Raw genomic sequence first — 20,077 nt, 5'->3', positions numbered from 1 at the left:
CTTTCTTTTTGTCAATGTTATCTAGTTTTCAGTGTATGAGCTTTCACCTCCTTACATTTATTTTTATATATTTTATTCTTTGATGTGATTGTAAAAGGAATTATTTTCTTAATTTCTTTTTCAGATAGTTTATTGTTAGTTAATAATTTCTAAACTGACTTTTATGTTTTGAGTTTTGTTCTGTAACTTTGCTGATTGGTTTGCTGGTTCTAACAGTTTTTTTTTTATGGAGTCTTCAGAGTCGTCTGTATTTAAGATTATAGCACTTGCAAACAAACACAGTTTTACTTCTTCCTTTCTTATTTAGATGACTTTTACTAGGACTTCCAGTACTATGTTGAATAGAAATAGTTAGAATGAGCATCTTTGCCTTGTTCATAATCTTAGAGGAAAAGCTCTTTGTTTCACTGTTAAATGTTATGTTAGCTGTGGGCATTTAATACATATACTTTATCACATTGAAATAATATCCTTCTGTTCTTTTTGATGGTTTTTATCATCAATGAGTGCTGAATTCTGTCATTTTTTTTCGGAATCTGTTGAGATGATGCTGTAGTTTTATCTTTTATTGTGACAATGTGTTGTATCACATATAGTGATCTGCATATGTTGAACCATCCTTGCATCCCAGGGATAAATTCCACTTGTTTGTGGTATATAATAATTTAATGTGCTGTTGCATTCTGTATGCTAGTATTTTGCTGAGGAGTTTTGCATCTATGTTAAATAAGAATATTAGCTGCTCTGTATATATTCAGATAGATAGATAGGTCAAGAGAGACAAACTATATCTATATCTATATATATATATATATACTATAATGTACTTCATCTTGTTTTACAATGAGTAACCATCTTATTTTAGTGCCTCAACATCATGAACTGAAAGTTCTTTTATTTTCAAAAGCGGTTTTGAAAAAGCATAATAATAGTCATAGAAATTGTTTCTTCCTTTAGCCTGAGTTACTATGTTGTACAGAAAAAAAAATTGACAGAGTGCTTTTATGCTAAGACAGAGATGAAAGCAGCAGTGGGAGCAGTGGCAGTGATGGGTGCTCGTGGTGATGGTGATAATGGGCTTATATAGATATTTCTCTGGAAAGTACAACAGAAGACAAAGTACCACTCTTCATGCTTCAGCCTCACTTCTCTTTTCATTCTGCCAGCTTTATAGACATCATGTTTCCAGAAAGCAGTCAGAGAAGACTTGGAGTGATAGTCAATGGCAGCTCCATGTTCTCATTCCCTCTCTTTAGGATCAGGGCTTAGTTTACAATGTTATTAATACTATTTTTTTTCCTGCTAGACACATTGTTTCATTGAATTGGATAAATCTCAATATGGAGGAATCTCTATATATGACTTTAGTCAAAACGTTCATTCCAAAATCAAAATAAAATAACAGGTTCATCCATGTCCCTACAAAGGACACGAACTCATCATTTTTGATGGCTGCATAATATTCCATGGTGTATATGTGCCACATTTTCCCTGTGCAGCCTATCATCGATGGGCATTTGGGTTGTTGGTTCCATCATTCTCAGCAAACTGACACAAGAGCAGAAAATCAAACACTGCATGTTCTCACTCATAGGCGGGTGTTGAACAATGAGAGCACATGGACACAGGGAGGGGAGCACTACACACTGGGGTCTGTTGGGGGGAAATAGGGGAGGGACAGCGGGGGGTGGGGAGCTGGGGAGAGATAGCATGGGGAGAAATTCCAGATATAGGTGATGGGGAGGAAGGCAGCAAATCACACTGCTACACGTGTACCTATGCAACTATCTTGCATGTTCTTCACATGTACCCCAAAACCTAAAATGCAATTTAAAAAAAGAAAAGTAAAAAAAAAAAAAAAAGATAACAGTTCACATACTAAGTTAGAGTGTCACTTGTATATCTTTGACTCTTTTTTCCAGTAAGTTGCAGTCACTGATAAGTGAGAATTAGAGGAAGCAATTGAGTACAGTTGTTCTGAATATGGGTGAAAATAGATTTTCTAGCTTTGGATACCTTGATTCTCACTGATTCATTTATGCAGAGCTTGCTAAAGAAGCATGAAGCTTTGGAAAACGACTTTGCTGTCCATGAGACCCGAGTACAAAATGTGTGTGCACAAGGAGAAGACATCCTAAATAAGGTGAGCTAGTTAAGGAATTCCAGCTCAAACTTCCATTTTCCAAAAGAGACTGGCCCAAATATAGAAACATGAGCAGTGCTAATATCACATGCAGAACTTTAACAGTCTCTTCTAAACTGCGTTTTGTTGTAGTGGTGGTTAGGAAACAATTATCTACTCAATTGCTGTAATTCTTTTTTCAAGTTTGTATACATACACATTTTAGTTTTCCTTAAATCCTTTGTTGACATTCTTGTTGTCTTTTTTTTTTCTTTTTTTTTGAGACGGAGTTTCGCTCTTATTACCCAGACTGGAGTGCAATGGCACGATCTTGGCTCACCGCAACCTCTGCCTTCTGGGTTCAAGCAATTCTCCTGCCTCAGCCTCCCGAGTAGCTGGGACTACAGGCGCACACCACCATGCCCAGCTAATTTTTGTATTTTTAGTAGAGACGGGGTTTCACCTTGTTGACCAGGATGGTCTTGATCTCTTGACCTCGTGATCCACCCGCCTCGGCCTCCCAAAGTGCTGGGATTACAGGCGTGAGCCACCGCGCCCGGCCTGACGTTCTTGTTGTCTTATACAGAACATGGTGTTTTTAAAAGTCTTATCACTAGCTTTGGTCATAGAATGTTGTAATAATTTGGAGAATTTTCTTTCTAAGCCTCTAGGAGGGAAACCACACTGAAACTTCTTTTAAGTTTGAGAATTATTTCTTTGTTTAAATGTAGCTTTTTAAATAGATCCTCATTGATCTAACTGCTATTAAGACCATTAAGCAGAGCAGAGATGACTCCCTACCTTCTAGAAACTTATACCAACTAAGAAGGTCACACTTTTACAGAAATGCATGAGAAGATCATCTAAATGCTGGAATGGAAATAACCTTCTTAGACATGAAAGAATAATAAAGTAATTACATTAAACCAGAGGGCTGTGGTTATATAATTGAAATGAGAGAGATGAGTGCTTTCTATTGGTACTAAAGGATTCACATTTCTAGCCCTTCACGTTCATAAATATATTTGTCTCTCTCCTTCTCACAGGTTTTACAGGAGGAAAGTCAGAACAAAGAGATTTCTTCCAAGATAGAGGCTCTCAATGAAAAGACCCCTTCTCTGGCCAAGGCAATAGCTGTTTGGAAGTTGCAATTGGAAGATGATTATGCCTTTCAGGAATTCAACTGGAAGGCTGATGTGGTAGAGGCCTGGATAGGTATAATGTGTCAGGTCCAGGGTCCCTCGGGTTTGAGAAATCCTAATAAATCCCATGTGTACGATGGTCTCTGGGACTTTTCTCTTACCATATGAAAAGAGGTGTTTCCATCACTACCCATTCCTATCCTTTCTGGACAGAATTACACTTATGTTTGTGCGCATATGCGCACGTGCGTGCACACACACACACACACACACACACACACTGAGAGAGAGAACTATGCTGACGCAGTGACTATGTCCCGTAACTCCAGAGAACACATTTTTGGGGAATTGGAGATTTTGTGTGTGATATTCAGAAAGGGAAAGCCATAGCAAATTGTTCTAAGAAATAATCTAAAATGTTTGTTTGATTTACTTAAAATTTTTATCTAATTTACGATTTCTCCCTTTTCTTTCTATGAAGTACTCAAAAACTCTCATAACCCTAGCTCTGTTTCATTAAGTTTTATGCTACCTAAGTAGAAAAATGATCCATTGATCCCCACTGCTCACATATTCTAATGAATCATCAACTCTAAGAGTCAAGAAGCTTTCTTGTGCATTATAAATATTCTCTTTCTCCTTACCATAACTCAAACAAGACCAACTGTCTTTCTCCTCTTAATTATTTTTGCTTTTTAGCTGATAAGGAAACAAGCCTGAAGACCAATGGCAATGGTGCAGACCTTGGTGACTTCCTCACACTCCTGGCAAAACAGGTGAGATTGATAGATGTTAGGTAAGGCCAAGACCTGATTCACATAGAAGCTCATCCTCCATGATTATGTATTTCTGAATTTTTGGACTCTGTTGTGTGTAGCATCTGTAAGATTGTCCCTTCTTAATATTAATAATTTCCTCATTATTATTTTATCCATTCTCATGAGTCTTGATACTGGGTTTTCAACACTTTGTTTTTAGAGAGTCAACTTTCAGCTTTTAATTTTTCTCTTTTTTGTGTATCTATTCCATTAATAGCTTTTTATATTATTATCATTTTTTTACTTTATTTGGGATTACTTTGATGTTTTCTTTTAATTACTTGAAATGGATAATTTGATTGTCAAAATTTTAGCCTTTTATCTTTTCTAATATATCAATTTTAAATATATGTTTTTTTCCCAAAGCAAAGCTTTAGCTACATTCCACAAATTTTGTCATTTCTTTTTCATTTAGTGAAATTTTTTTCTGAGATTTGTTATTTGATTTTTTCTATTATCCATTTATCATTTCATAGTAAATTGTTTAATTTTAAATATTTGGGACTGTTCTCATTATCTGTTTGACATTTATATCTATTTTAATTGCACTATATTTTAAAAACATATTCTGTATTATTCAGAAACTTGATTTATATTTAGCAATTGTCTATTTCATTGTATATTATATGTACATTTGAAAAGGATGTGTATTTTTCAGTGGTTTATATTACCAACCAGATTTTCATTTTTAATCATGTTGTTTAAATATTTTTATAAATTTTGAGGTTAGGCTAAAAGTTGTGTTGACATTTTGAATTGTGAAATCATCTTATTGAATTGATAATTTTAATTATAAAATGTTCCTCTTTATCTTGAATTATATTTTTTGATTTAAAGTCTACTTTTTCAGATACCAGTATACTGTGCTAACATTTTTTAGTGTCTGCAGAAATAACTATTTCCACCTTTAGGGCTTTAAAAAACATTTTTGTGTCTATATTTTATATGTGTCTTTTATAAATGTTATGTAGTTGGGTATTACTTTCTCTAACTTGATAAAATTTATGGTAAGTGAGTCTGTTGATATTTAAAGTATTATAATTGACCAATGAATTATGGTTTAAAGCAATAACTAAACACCCTCTGCCATCCAACCTACTACTTTTTGGTCAGGGATTGAAATGATACAGGACATAGTTTCAATTTCTTTGAGTACTCACTTTTCGACTTTGCCCCTATGGACTTTCAGGCATTTCAATGGAAACCCTTTAACGAGGGCTGCTTCTGCTTGATGGGTCCTGAAGTCAGTACTGTGTCACTACTGAAAACTCTAGTTAGGATCTTGTTTTTGGTTATCATTTCTGCTTGGCTTCTAGGACTTGTGTCCTATAGAGTTTTGGCATCTGCAATACTTTCAGGGGAAAAGACAACAGGATATTCACTATTTTTCTGCAGTTTCCTTGTTGTATCTCCTCAAATCCTGGCTGCCACAGTTCCCTATTATGCCAATTTATGTCTCTTTATCTCCATGAGATTGTCAAATGCTCTGAGCAATGCTTACTCCTCAGCCTCTAATACTTCAATGTATAAGAACTTATACAGCTTGTACTTCAAAGGGAAATTTGGAGAGACTATTATTCTGACTTCAGTGCTGTTCTCCTCTGTCTGGAATTTTAGTCCCTTGAGTTGTAGCTACCTAGGTTTCATTCTGATCCATTTCAAGCAGCTGACTTTTTGTACCTGTATCAAGCTGTTAATAAAGTTATCCTCAAACACAAGCCACTCTATCAAAACTGAAAGGTGAACTTCCCAAATATTGTGTGATTTTGATATCGACGTTTCTGCAAAAAAAATATGTTTGTATAATTGGCACGTCTAGGAGGTCTTTTGTTAGTTTGTGTACTTCCAAGATCCCTAGTAGTACACTGCTACAAATTAGAACAAATATTGTAGTAAGTCATATAAGAGAATCTTGGAAAGGTAGGTGCTGTAGGAAATATTTGGTTTTTATTGTGAAAATTTAGAATGTCATATCATACTCCAGTATTTCCTTAATATTAATGTATGAGGCCATTATCATTCTGCTAATGAAGACATACCCAAGACTGGGTAATTTATAAAGAATAGAAGTTTAATTGACTCACAGTTCAGCATGGCTGGGGAGGCTTCAGGATACTTAACAATCATGGCAGAAGGGGAAACAAACACATCCTTCTTCACATGGTAGGAAGGAGAACTGCCAGGCCAAAGGAGAAAAAGCCCATTATGAAACTATCAGATCTCATGAGAACTCACTCACTGTCATAAGAAAAGCATGAGGGTAACTGCCCTCATGATTAAATTATCTCCTGCTGAGTCCCTCCCATGACATGTGGGGACTATGAGAGCTATGGTTCAATATGAGATTTGGGTGGAGAGACAGCCAAATCATATTATTCCACCTCTGGGCCCTCCCAAATCTCAAGTCCTCACATTTCAAAACACAATTATGCCCTTCCAACAGTCTCGCAGATTCTTAACTTATTCCAACATTAGTTCAAAAGTCTAGGTTCAAAGTTTCTGAGATAAGGTAAATCCCTTCTGTCCATGATTCTGTAAAATGAAAAGCAAGATAGTTACTTCCTTAATACAATGGAGATACATGCTTTGGGTAAATACCCTATTTCCAAATGGGATAAATTGGCCAAAACAAAGGGGCTACAGGCCTCATGCAAGTCTGAAATCCAATATGGCAGTCATTAAACTTTGAAGTTCCAAAATGATCTCTTTTGACTCCATGTCCCACATCCAGGGCACTATGATGCAAGAGGTGGGCTCCCATAGTCTTGAACAACTCCACCACTGTGGCTTTTTAGGGTACAGTCCCCGTCCCAGCTGCTTTCAATGGCTGGTATTGAGTGCCTGCAGCTTTTCCAGGTGCATGGTGCAAGATGTTGGTGGATCTACCATTCTACAGTCCAGAGGATAGTGGCCCTTTTCTCACAGCTCCACTAGGTAGTACCCCAGTGGGGACTCTGTGGGGGGCTCCAACCCCATGTTTCCCTTCTGTGTTGCCCTAGCAGAGGTTCTCCATGAGGACTTTGCCGCTGCAGCAGACTTCTGCCTGAACATCTAGGTGTTTCTGTACATCCTCTGAAATCTAAGAGGCTCCCAAACCTCAATTCTTGACTTCTGTGTACCTGAAGGCTCAACACCACATGGAAGCTGCCAAGGCTTGAAGCTTGCACCCTCTGAAGCAATGGCCTGAGTTGTACCTTGGCCCCTTTTAGCTATGGCTAAAACAGCTGAATGCAGAGCACCAAGCCACTAGGCTGCACAAAGTAGGGGGCTCTGGGCCCATCCCAGGAAACCATTTTCCCCTCCTAAGCCTTGCAGCCTGTGATGGGAGGGGCTGCCATGGAGCTTTCTGACATGCCCTGGAGGCATTCCTCCTCCCATCCCTTGTCTTGGTGATGAACCTTCAGCTACTTGTTACTTAAACAAATTTCTGCAGCTGGCTTGAGTTTCTCCCCAGAAAATGGGTTTTGCTTTTCTATTGCATCACCAGGCTACAAACTACCAAACTCATGTTCTGCTTCCTATTGAATGCTTTGCTGCTTAGAAATTTCTTCTGTCAGATACCCTAAATAATCTCTCTCAAGTTCAAAGTTCCACAGATTTCTAGGGCAGGAGCAAAATGCTTCCAGTCTCTTTGCTAAAGCCTAGCAGGAAACACCTTTATTTCAGCTCCTAACAAGTTCCTCATCTCCATCTGAGACCACCACACCCTGTACTTCATTGTCCATATCACTATCAGCAATTTGGTCAAAGCCATTTGACAAGTGTCTATGAAATTCCAAAATTTACCACATCTTCCTGTCTTCTGAGCCTGCCAAACTGTTCCAAGCTCTGCTTGTTAGGCAGTTTCAAAGTCACTTCCACATTTTCAGGTATCTTTATAGCAGCACCCCATTCTTTGCTGTACCAGTGTACTGTGTTAGTCTGTTCTCACACTGCTTATAAAGACATACCCAACACCAGGTAATTTATGAAAAATGGAGGTTTAAATGACACATTTCAGCATGGCTGGGGAAGCCTCAGGAAACTTACAATCATGGCAGAAGGGGAAGCAAACATGTCCTTCTTCACATGGCAGCAGGAAGAAGTGTTGAGCAAAAGGAAGAAAAGTCCCTTATAAAGCCATCAGATCTGTGAGAACAAACTCACTGTCACAAGAACAGCATGAGGGTAACTGCCCCCATGATTAAATTACCTCCAACTGTCTCCCTCCCACAACATGTAGGGACTATGGGAACTACAATTCAAGATGAGATTTGGTTAGGGATACAGCCAAACCATATCAATTAATATTATATAAAACATAAAATCTAACAGTAAAATATACATAAACTGGAGCTTTCAGCCCCAAATGTTTGCATACATCTCTAAGTTATATTTCCTTTTTCTTAATCATCATCTTAATTCTTGCCTTATCTATAATTAAAATCTGGTGGAATCCAGATGTGAATGACCCCTGCACCGTTTTCCTGTTCATAGCATCTCTCCTGATCTTTCTCAGGACACTCTGGAAGCCAGTCTGCAGAGTTTTCAGCAAGAGAGACTTTCCGAGATCGCTGACCTGAAGGATCAACTGATTGCTGCTCAACACAGCCAGTCTAAAGCCATTGAAGAGCGTTATGCTGCCCTGCTGAAGCGCTGGGAACAGTTGCTAGAAGCCTCTGCAGTCCACAGACAGAAACTGATGGAGAAACAGCTGCCTCTACAAAAGGTTTTAAAAAAATGAGGCATGATTGATTCTCTGCTATCTCCATATTAGCCATGAAATTCAGAAACAGATATTGGAAACTCTGTTTGGATAATACATAAATCTTTTATTGCATTGAAAGAGGCTGGGAAGATATTCTTATTGAGCAAAAAGTAGATTGAAGAGAAGCTTTAAGAAAAATTTTTAGATTGATTGATTAGCTAGCTACATCACTAACTTGAGATGGAAGCCAGGCAAATAGAGTAGGAGAGGTGGATGGAATAAGAGGGTGGGAGGTCTTTGTATATGATAGAATTAAAACTGTCAGGCAAAAGTCAAGGTTGTCCCCTGTTTTTCCTAACCCAAATAAAAGGAGCGTTGGACAAGTTGTCATAAACATGTTCTCAACTTATATCAAGCTTTCCTAGGTTGAAGACCTTGTAAAAGTCACTTAACATCCCAAACCTTTATATCCCATTTAGAAAATAGAGTATATCACCATCCTATCCTGCCTTTCTGTATTATTACTATTAAAAAAGATAATGGATCTAAACGTGCAATATAAACCCTAAGTTCCATCTAAATATGTGATTAAAAATTTCCATCAAATGTTCGCTGCTAAGGCATTAGGTACTGATCATAAAAATATCAGCTGCCAAGGCATTGGATATTGATCATAAAAATATCAATAATAAAAGAAACTCAGAATGGTCAGTGGAATTACTGAGCACTCTTAGACCCTAAGAAACATTGTACTTGGTAACAAATTAAGTCAAGGAGTTAGAGAATTTAGGAAATAATACATGAGCAAAAGTCAGGTTAGATTCTTAGTTAATTTCTCCACTTTTGCAAAACATAGGACCTAAATAAATCTTAGGTGAAAAATTAAATCAGTTAAGTGGGCAAATTTACACATATATGTGCATTCTACATGGGACACTCCTTCATATTTTTAATCTTTTTTTAAAATTTTCAAACTGCAAGGAGTTTTATTTTCTGATTACAAAATATTTATAAAATATTCACTCAATCTATAATATTATGGAAATAATATGAAATACTTTAAGGTTTCTGTGTCCTTTCCATGTAGAGGTCATGTTAATTTTCTCTATTGATCTATTTTGGCATATGGATTGCTGAAATGAGTACAGGATCAGATGTAATGGTTTAATACCTCTGTAATCCCTCCTCCATTTGGGCAGTTTTCTTCTTTTTAATTCTTTTATTTGAGAATAAAAAATTCATTTTCATGTTTGCTCAAGACAAACCTCTTTAGAAGTACAATCTGCTAACCCAAAATCTGTGATGTATTTTAAGTATAAAAGTATTTTTGATCACTTGCTGTTTGAAAAAAAAACATGCTTTTTCTGTCATTCAGTAATACAGAAAATTGAGAGCTATTCAGAGCACATGGATAACTCCAGACAGTGATACAATGATGCATATATTTGTGCTAAGGATACAGGATAGAGGGTAGAAAATGAGTTTAAGCAGTGGTTTGGAAAGCTTCGGCCATGAAATGAGGCCTGAACAAGGTTTAAAAGGAAGTCAGGAGAATGATCTAGCCTTGTCAAAGAGCAGTCAGCTGGGTGTGGTCTACAGAAGCTTGTAGGATAAAAAGATAACGTAGATAAAGGAGACAACAGATTTTCTTGGTTTATTTATTCAATTATTATTTTATCCGTTCATCCAATGCCTTTTTTTTTTAATGTTTACTACCTACCAGGTAGAATTGGAGCATAGACTTTAGAATCATAAACTGTATAATTGAAAACTACCTTTGCCACTTTTGGAATTTTAAAACTGAAATAACTTCAGAAATCATTCGACCCCCTCATTTGTAAATGATGGAAGATTTAAACAATTTCACTCAATGAGAAATGCCAGAACCAGGGCTTGTACCTCTAACTCACATGCTCACCCATCAAAGAACGTAGACCCTATTGGTTTTAGTTCTGCCCTTTTAGATTCCTGGCCCTGCAGAGATTTAAAGACAGGCATTATGTTTATCCTCAATCTTCTCTTCTGCTGAGAGGCTTTATCAGGAAAGATGGTAGTGTCTTTTTTCTCTCTCTATGCAGGCTGAGGAGCTGTTCATGGAATTTGCACATAAGGCTTCAGCTTTCAACAACTGGTGTGAAAAGGCGGAAGAAAACTTGTCAGAGCCCGTGCACTGCGTCTCTCTGAATGAAATTCGGCGGCTGCAGAAAGACCACGAGGATTTCTTGGCCTCCTTGGCTGGGGCTCAAGCAGACTTTAAATATTTGCTGGAGCTAGACCATCAGATTAAGGCCTTAGGTGTGCCCTCTAGCCCTTATACCTGGTTAACAGTGGAGGTGCTGGAGAGGATCTGGAAGCACCTATCTGACATCATCAAGGTAACCTAGAACATGGCAGAAACTTCCTTTGGCTACAATGAGCATAACCACTTTATTATCCAAGTTAAGAGACTTTTGAGATAGAAGGAGCACTATTAATAATTATACTGGGACAGTAGTCATAAAACATGACTGTCTAAGACAGATTGAAAAATATGTTCACAATAAGTATACTCTGTGCCCCATAATTTGAGCAGTTTCCTGCCCCTGAGTATTGAACAATAATTTTGAGAAGCAAACAGAAGCCCCGAGACATGGTTCTGATGATGAACTGTGAAAAGTTCATGAGGTTTGTGCATGTTTTCAGAGTCTGCATATCCCCCCAATCAAGGCATTTTCTTTTTTATATATACTTCCAAAAGTGCCTTGCTATGTATCTATTTTTAATTTTTGTCTGTGCATAATGATGCTCATTACTGAAACTATAAAACATAAAAAAAGTGTAATAAAAGACAATAATGTCACCATTTTTAGATGACAACTGTTGTTTCTAAGGGTAGCAAGCCCTTTAAGGCTGCTTTTATGTTCATTTAAATTAAATTTCACCAAAAAAAATTATAAAGAAGGGAGATTTGCCTTTATTACTAACTTACTTGCTACAGAGCTTGGTCTAAGAGAATGCTGCAAGTACTCTTGGGAAGTACATAAGCTATCTTTACATTGTAGGGGTGAGAGATTGGACTGCATGGAATGTGAGCACATAGGCACACACCTGTGGAAGCTAGGTTAGACTTGAGAGAGGGAAGATATGCTGTTGAGACTACCAGCAAATTCTCTAATGGCAAAGAAAGGTCTTCAACGTCAGTCACATTATCTGTGATTTGGTGTTTTAGGAACGGGAGCAGGAGCTGCAAAAGGAAGAGGCAAGACAGGTCAAGAACTTTGAGATGTGTCAGGAGTTTGAACAGAATGCTAGTGCCTTCCTTCAGTGGATCCTGGAAACCAGGTGTGCTATGCTACATCCCAAACCATCACCCCTACGCTACACACCATTTGCCATAGGGATAAAATACGCATTTGAAGGGAAGAGGAGAGATTCCTACAGCATGTATTCTGCCCTCAAATCACTGTATCTTGCCTATGCTTTATATTTGGAGTTGACCGTTTTCTGAATCAATCCTTGGAAAACCAAGAAATGACAATTTCAGCCTGGTGTTCATTGTGTACACTTCTGTATTCTCTCCTTGGTACTCTCAACTTTCTTTCTGTTGCCTGTAATTTCAGTCCAAAATAATAACAATTTATTATATCTGTATGCCACATTGCACTTTACAGGGTACTTCCATATCTGTTACTTCACCTAACTGTCAGAGCAATCTTGAAAAGCATACAAAGCAAGTCTTATTCGCTCTGTTTCCAGGTGTGGAAAGTGCAGGTGGATAAATTTACTTGCTCAAGGTCACATATGTATTTACTACCACAACCAAAAGCAGAACCTTCTATGAATACCTCATGTGAAGCTATTCTGTTGTGTACCTACTAAAATTGTAATGAGAATCAAGTGAGATAATATATGTTAATTGTGCTTATTAATAATAAACTGTTCTGTACCTGGAGATAACATATATCACATCTTCTGGGGTAAATGACGTAGAAAAAGGAGACTTAGAAGATGTAATATGTTAGAATACATGGTCACAGTTGGTAGATAGTATCCTGTGTGTGGGTCAAAACTGTGTTGTTCTGAGGGTTAATGTAGTGGTTTCGACAATTTATGATATGTACTTTCCTACATTGTCAATGACAAGGATAAATGAACAAAAAGCAATCATGTACCATGTCTAAGCCATCTGACAGAAGGCAGAGAAGGCACAGAACACCCTCCTCTTCCTCTTTTCTTAGTGACTTCATCACATCCTGGCTGTGTGTGTCCAACACCAAGCATTTTGCTTGACATTGGTGCTCTTTGTCCTGAAGCAAGGAGCTTTATGGGAAACTCTGACCTCAGAGTCAGGGAAGCCTTGGGAACCAGTGGGTGGTCAGGTTCATGCTTTGTGGCTATAAAAGATTTAAATGTTTCATAAATCTGAGGAAATGAGATCATTAAAGTATTCAATTTTAACATATCATCTCCCTTTTCTCTCATGTGATTCCTGTTCCGGACCTCCATGTCCAGGGCTTACTTTCTGGATGGGTCAGTATTTTATGTTATCATCATGTTTGTTTTATTGTATTTTTCTCTAAGAATTCATTAAGAAGGACTTAGTGCTGAGACATTTTCATTCCATTGTAATATGGTAGTATGTAAATAAAAATGTGGAGTGAAAAAGAAAAGCTCATTTTATTTTATTCTGCCCTTACACTTCAGTAGATGGAATCTTGCCTTCATTGGTTAAGTGTGTGTTTACAAAGAATAATTAAGAGGGATACTTAATTAAATCCCTTCTCCTAGTCGGAGAACTTGGGAAAGTCTTCCCTTCTTGTCAGGCTGGCAAGGTTGTGAAAATGTGACTCTATAAAACGTTGCTTCCTGGAAGCCACATAACCTTGGAGAAGTTGAAGCAGAGGAGCTCTGACTTGGTGTGCATGTATGAAATACTGACCTGTGATGTGATGCGTAATGTTTTCCTTTGGTTCTTAACTAGATCATTGCTCAAAGAAACAGGAACTCTGGAATCCCAGCTGGAAGCAAATAAAGTAAGTATTGTGTTTTCATTAGCTGAAGATACTGTTAAAATTATAAAGAATGCAAAAATAATCAGTTAAGGGCAGCCCAGGTAATACTTTTAGGTACATATCACCTAAAGTCAGAAAGCTAAGGCTGTAGTTCCGATTCTATCACCAATTTGCATTTTAACCATAGGCCACCACATTATGAATATGAACCTCAGTCTACTTAAATTTCTGAAATTCAATTTCTGAATCTACACACTAGAGCTAATATCCATTGTAGAGTCATTGTTTGCCTCAAAGAAATAATTTTATGGAAGACTCTGAGCTGCCCAGAGTGGGAGAGGCTTCGGGAACAGTGGGCGGACAGGTTCACGTTTTGTGACTAGAAAGGATTTGGAACATAATGGTGAAGTGGAGGAGCAAATGTGAAAGCACCTAACACTGGCAGATTTCTGTTTTTATATGAGGTAGTAAGATGACAGTTGAGTGTAATCATCTCTTGACAATTGAGTGAAGTAATGGGTTAGAACAGTGTTTCTCAACATTTTTTTTGCTATTGTTCTTCCAGGAGAAAAAAAAAAAGGAAGTAATTACATTTAATTATTTTCTAACCAAAAAAAAAAAAATGAAATACTAAAGAGCAAGATGTCAGGTAGTTTTGACTGTCATCTCACCTGAGTTAAAGTGGCTTTTATCAAAAAGACAAGGAATAAGAGATACTGGTGAGGATGTAGAGAAAGTAGAAATGGTATAGCCACTATGGAAAACAGTATGGAAATTCCTCAAAAAACTAAAAAGAGAGGCTGGGCACCTGTAATCCCTGCACTTTGGGAGGCTGAGGTGGGCAGATTATGAGGTCCAAAGATCAAGACCATCTTGGCCAGCATGGTGAAACCCCATCTCCATGAAAAATACAAAAATTAGCTGGGTATGGTGACGCACACCTGTAGTCCCAGCTACTTGGGAGGCTGAGGCATGAGGATCACTTGGACACAGAAGGTGGAGGTTGCAGTGAGCCGAGATCTTGCCACTGCACTCCAGCCTGGTGACAGAGCGAGACTCCATCTCAAAGGAAAAAAAAACTGAAAAGAGAAATACCATATGATTCATGAGTCCCATTACTGGGTATATATCTAAAAGAAAGGAAATTAACATATCAGACAAATACCTGCACTCCAATGTTTATAACAGCATGATTTACAACAGCCAAAATATGGAATCAATGGATTAACTGATAAAGAAAACAGTATACACAATGGAATATTATTTATCCATTAAAAAATAAAATTCTGGCCGGGCACGGTGGCTCAAGCCTGTAATCCTAGCACTTTGGGAGGCCGAGGCCAGTGGATCAAGAGGTCAAGAGATCAAGACCATCCTGGTCAACATGGTGAAATCCCGTCTCTATTAAAAATACAAAAAATTAGCTGGGCATGGTGGCACGTGCCTATAATCCCAGCTACTCAGGAGGCTGAGGCAGGAGAATTGCCTGAACCCAGGAGGCAGAGGTTGTGGTGAGCCGAGATCGCACCATTGCACTCCAGCCTGGGTAACAAGAATGAAACCCTGTCTCAAAAAACAATAATAATATTAATTAATAAATAAATAAAATTCTGACATTTGCAGCAATGCAGATGGAAATGACTGTCATTATGTTAAGTGAAAGAAGCCAAGCACAGTAAGACAAATATTGTATGCTTTCACTCCTAAGTGGGAGCTAAAAAAATGGATCTCATAGCGGCCGGGTGCAGTGGCTCAAGCCTGTAATCCCAGCACTTTGGGAAGCCGATGCGGGTGGATCACGAGGTCAAGAGATCGAGACCATCCTGGTCTACATGGTGAAACCCCATCTCTACTAAAAATACAAAAGATTACCTGGGCATGGTGGCGCATGCCTGTAATCCCAGCTACTCAGGAGGCTGAGGCAGGAGAATTGCCTGAACCCAGGAGGCAGAGGTTGCGGTGAGCCGAGATGGCGCCATTGCACTCCAGCCTGGGTAACAAGAGCGAAACTCCGTCTCAAAAAAAAAAAAAAATTTAAAAAAATGGATCTCATAAAGATAGAGAGTACATTGGAGGTTACTAGAGGATAGGAAGAATGAAGAGAGGTTGATTATTGGGTATCAATATACAGTTTGATAGAATAAGACTAGTGACTAGTCTTATTTAGTGACTATAGTTTACAATAATATCTCGTATATTTCAAAATAGTTAGAAGAAAATAATTTGATTGTTTATAGCATAAAGACAAGACAGATACTTAAGGCAATAGACATCCAATGTATACTGATGTGATCTTTATAAATTATATGAACATATTAAATTGTCATGTATACCCTGAAATGTGTACATCTATTATATATAATTAAAACTTTAAAAAAAGATATCAGGCAAATTTGACCTTTGAAGGGTTACAATCTTTTGTCGTATCCCAGATTTTTTTCACTGTGCTCCACAATCATCAGAATCAATTCACACCTACCCTCTGTGGGGAGCAATCTTCTCTCATTGAAAAAGCATGGGTAAGATGCAGAAATTTGGCATATAACATGAGTAGATGGCAGGAGCAACCCATGAACGTCATCCCAAGTTGATGAAGGCAGCTCAGGAGTGAACAACACAAGAGCTTAGCCACAATCAGTGTTGCAGATAAGTCCAAGTGCAGAGCACTGGGAGCCAATGATGATGCATGGACCCTGGAAATTCTATTCTTGTTTATTGGCTCTCTCAATAGATGATAGATAGATATAGATAGATAGATAGATGACAGATAGATAGATAGATAGATAGATAGATTATAGATATTGATGTATGTGTGTGTGAGTGTGTGTATAACTACTTTAGATTTATATATTACAGAATACCAGAATGACAAGTATTATTCACCTAAACTTCCCTTTATTTTATAAATGAGGACTACAGAAGTGAAGTGGTTTTCCTGAAGAGTTCATTTTTTTCAGAGAAGAAGAAGATCCCCGAAAATAAAATCAGCCTGTTATCTACTCTTCCACGTTTAGGTTTTGAGCTGGTAACCTGGGCAACTGACTGCCTCTCTTCCCTGTCATTTTTCCAGAGAAAACAGAAGGAGATCCAGGCAATGAAGCGTCAACTAACCAAGATTGAGGACCTGGGGGACAACTTGGAAGACGCTCTGATCCTTGATATTAAATACAGCACCATTGGATTGGCCCAGCAGTGGGACCAACTCTACCAGCTTGGATTGCGGATGCAACACAACCTGGAGCAACAGATCCAGGCCAAGTATTGAGGGCATGAGGCCAGGGCAGGGAGGGGTGCAGATGGTGTTAGCTTTAGGACCTTAATTAAGAGCTAGAGTTTGGTGCATCAGGTAAAAGAGCTGCTTCAGAGAACCAACAGTCTGTGTCTTTACTGCCCCACGGAATGACTATTTCTCTTTATACTGAAATCCATCATGAAAAAAAAAGTTAGTGCTCTCCATCCACCTGAGCCTACTCATCACTCATTTGGATAACAACTGACTTTTATACACAGTTTCTCAGAGTCCCTTCACCATCTTACGTGATCTTTTATGTGACATGACACTTTAATGAGACTCTCAATTGTGATCCCTTAGGAAACCATTTCCTTTCATAGAATTGTATCTAAAATATAACGTCTAGAATAAAGGAAACATTTAACGTGTGGCCAAATAGAGCAGAGGGGTAGAAACTCATTTTCTAGATAAATTCATTATATCTAAGCAGCTCTAGGTGTCAGTAGCTTTTTGACAACATTTTTATCTAGATTAGAACTGGCAAACTTTTTCTGTGAATGGCCTGATAATACATAATTTAGACTTTGTGAAGCATATATATTTTCTGCTATAACTCTTCGACTCTGCTGTTGTAGTGAAAAAAGCAGCTATGACAAGTGAATGACCATGGCCATGTTCCAATAAAACTTTATTTATGGACATTGAAATTTAAATTTTATATCATTTTCGTGTTTCAAAAAATTTTCTTCTTTTGATTGTCTTCAACCATATGAAAATGTAAAAACTCTTGGCTCCTGGACAGTACAAAAACAGGTGGCAGCTAGATTTGGCCCATGGACTATAGTTTGCCAGCTCCTGAACTAGATGGTTCAATTAGCAAAATCGTCCATTAAAATTCCTCTCTCTTCCTCTCTCATGACTTGTGTTCTGCTACTCTGTGTTTTACATACAGGGTAAATTTGTGTTTTTTTTTTTCTTTCAGGGACACCATAGGTGTGAGTGAAGACACTCTAAAGGAGTTTAGCACAATCTATAAGTGAGTGTAATTTCATAGTTTACTGCTTCTTCGTTTTTCAGACTCTTCAGAATGAGTCTACAAATAATGTTTCAGTCACGCTATGAGGCTTGGTAGGATCTTAAATGAAGATCTAGTGATGTTCATGGCTCCAGTCATGGCTTTCTATGAGCTTTTGGGAATTCAAGAAACACATTTCTTTATTCTCAGTGTTTTATGCTCTTGTCTCTATCCATTAGGTTAAAAACTGTACAGGGACACAAACAGGCTTTCATATATATACATATACATATATATACACACGCATATATATATGTATATATATACACACATGCATATATATATGTATATATATACACACGCATATATATATGTATATATATATACACACGCATATATATATGTATATATATATACACACGCATATATATATGTATATATATACACACGCATATATATATACATATATATACACATATATATAATTGTACTTTACATTCTGGGGTACATGTGCAGAACATGCAGAACTGTTGAATAGGTACATAAATGGCAATGTGGTTTGCTGTATCCACCCCCCGTCACCTATATCTGGCATTTCTCCCCATGTTATCCCTCCCCAACCTCCCTACTCCTCACTGTCCCTCCCCTAGTTCCCCCAAAGAGACCCCTGTGTGTGATTCTGTTCTTGTGGCTGTTTGCTGAGAATGATGGTTTCCAGATTCATCCATGTCCCTACAAAGGACATGAACTCATCATTTTTTATGGCTGCATAGTATTCCATGGTGTATATGTGCCACATTTTCCTTGTCCAGTCTATCAACAATGGACATTTGGGTTGGTTCCAGGTCTTTGCTATTGTAAACAGTGCTGAAATGAACATATGTGTGCATGTGTCTTTATAACAGAACAATTTATAATCCTTTGGATATATACCCAGTAATGGGATTGCTGGGTCAAATGGAATTTCTATTTCTAGGTCCTTGAGGAATTGCCACACTGTCTCTTACAATGGTTGAACTAATTTACACTCCCACCAACAGTGTAAAAGTGTTCTTATTTCTCCACATCCTCTCCAACATCTGTTGTCTCCAGATTTTTAAAGATAGCCATTTTTTAAAAAATTGTAATTTAGGTTCTGGGGTACATGTGCAGATCATGCAGGATTGTTGCATAGGTACATACATGGCAAGGTGGTTTGCTGCCTTCATCCCCCCATCACCTATATCTGGTGTTTCTCCCCTCATTATCTCTTGCTACCTTCCCCACCGCCTCTGTCCCTCCCTTAGCCCCCACCCCCACCACTGACCACAGTGTGTGAAGCTCCCCTCCCTGTGTCCATGTGTTCTAATTGTTCAACACCCTCCTATGAGTGATAACATATGGTGTTTGGTTTTCTGTTCTTGTGTCAGTTTTCTGAGAATGATAGTTTCTAGATTAATTCACGTCCCTATGAAGGACATGAACTCATTGTTTTTTATGGCTGTGTAGTATTCTATGGTGTATATGTGCCACATTTTCTTTATCCAGTCTATCAGTGATGGACTTTTAGGTTGGTTTTAGGTCTTTGCTATTGTAAACAGCGCTGCGGTGAACATACATGTGCATGTGTCTTTATATAGAACAATTTATAATTCTTTGGGTATATACCCAGTAATGGAATTGCTGGGTCAAATGGAATTTCTATTTCTAGGTCCTTGAGGAAGCATCACACTGTCTTCCACAATGGTTGAACTAATTTGCACTCCCACCAGCAGTGTAAAAGTGTTCCTATTTCTCCACATCCTCTCCAGCATCTGTTGTCTCCAGATTTTTTAATGATCACCATTCTAACTGGTATGAGATGATATCTCAATGTGGTTTTGATTTACATTTCTCTAATGACTAGTGATTGATGAGCATTTTTTCATATGTTTGTTGTCCTCATCAATGTCTTCTTTTGTAAAGTGTCTGTTTATATCCTTTGCCCACTTTTGAATGGGTTTCTTTGATTTTTTCTTGTAAATCTGTTTTAGTTCTTTGTAGATTCTGGGTATTAGCCCCTTGTCAGATGGGTAGACTGCAAAAAATTTT

At 37.8% G+C, this 20,077-nt stretch overlaps 1 protein-coding gene across 1 annotated transcript in view; it reads left to right on the top strand.

Moving 5' to 3' along the window:
- SPTA1 (spectrin alpha, erythrocytic 1) overlaps window positions 1-20,077 on the top strand; it is a 100,586-nt gene that overhangs the window by 72,985 nt on the left and 7,524 nt on the right. The window contains exons 40-49 of the mRNA XM_035279487.3: window positions 2,045-2,143; window positions 3,169-3,337; window positions 3,964-4,040; window positions 8,581-8,790; window positions 10,848-11,144; window positions 11,978-12,090; window positions 13,261-13,278; window positions 13,730-13,781; window positions 16,831-17,018; window positions 17,975-18,028. Of these exons, the coding sequence (XP_035135378.3) occupies window positions 2,045-2,143; window positions 3,169-3,337; window positions 3,964-4,040; window positions 8,581-8,790; window positions 10,848-11,144; window positions 11,978-12,090; window positions 13,261-13,278; window positions 13,730-13,781; window positions 16,831-17,018; window positions 17,975-18,028 (1,277 nt within the window). The remainder of the gene's footprint in view (window positions 1-2,044; window positions 2,144-3,168; window positions 3,338-3,963; window positions 4,041-8,580; window positions 8,791-10,847; window positions 11,145-11,977; window positions 12,091-13,260; window positions 13,279-13,729; window positions 13,782-16,830; window positions 17,019-17,974; window positions 18,029-20,077) is intronic.

Source organism: Callithrix jacchus, chromosome 18 (assembly GCF_049354715.1).
Source record: "Callithrix jacchus isolate 240 chromosome 18, calJac240_pri, whole genome shotgun sequence".
NCBI lineage: Eukaryota > Metazoa > Chordata > Mammalia > Primates > Cebidae > Callithrix > Callithrix jacchus.
Note: the sequence above shows the minus strand (reverse complement) of the source record. Positions and strands in the feature narration are given on the sequence as shown.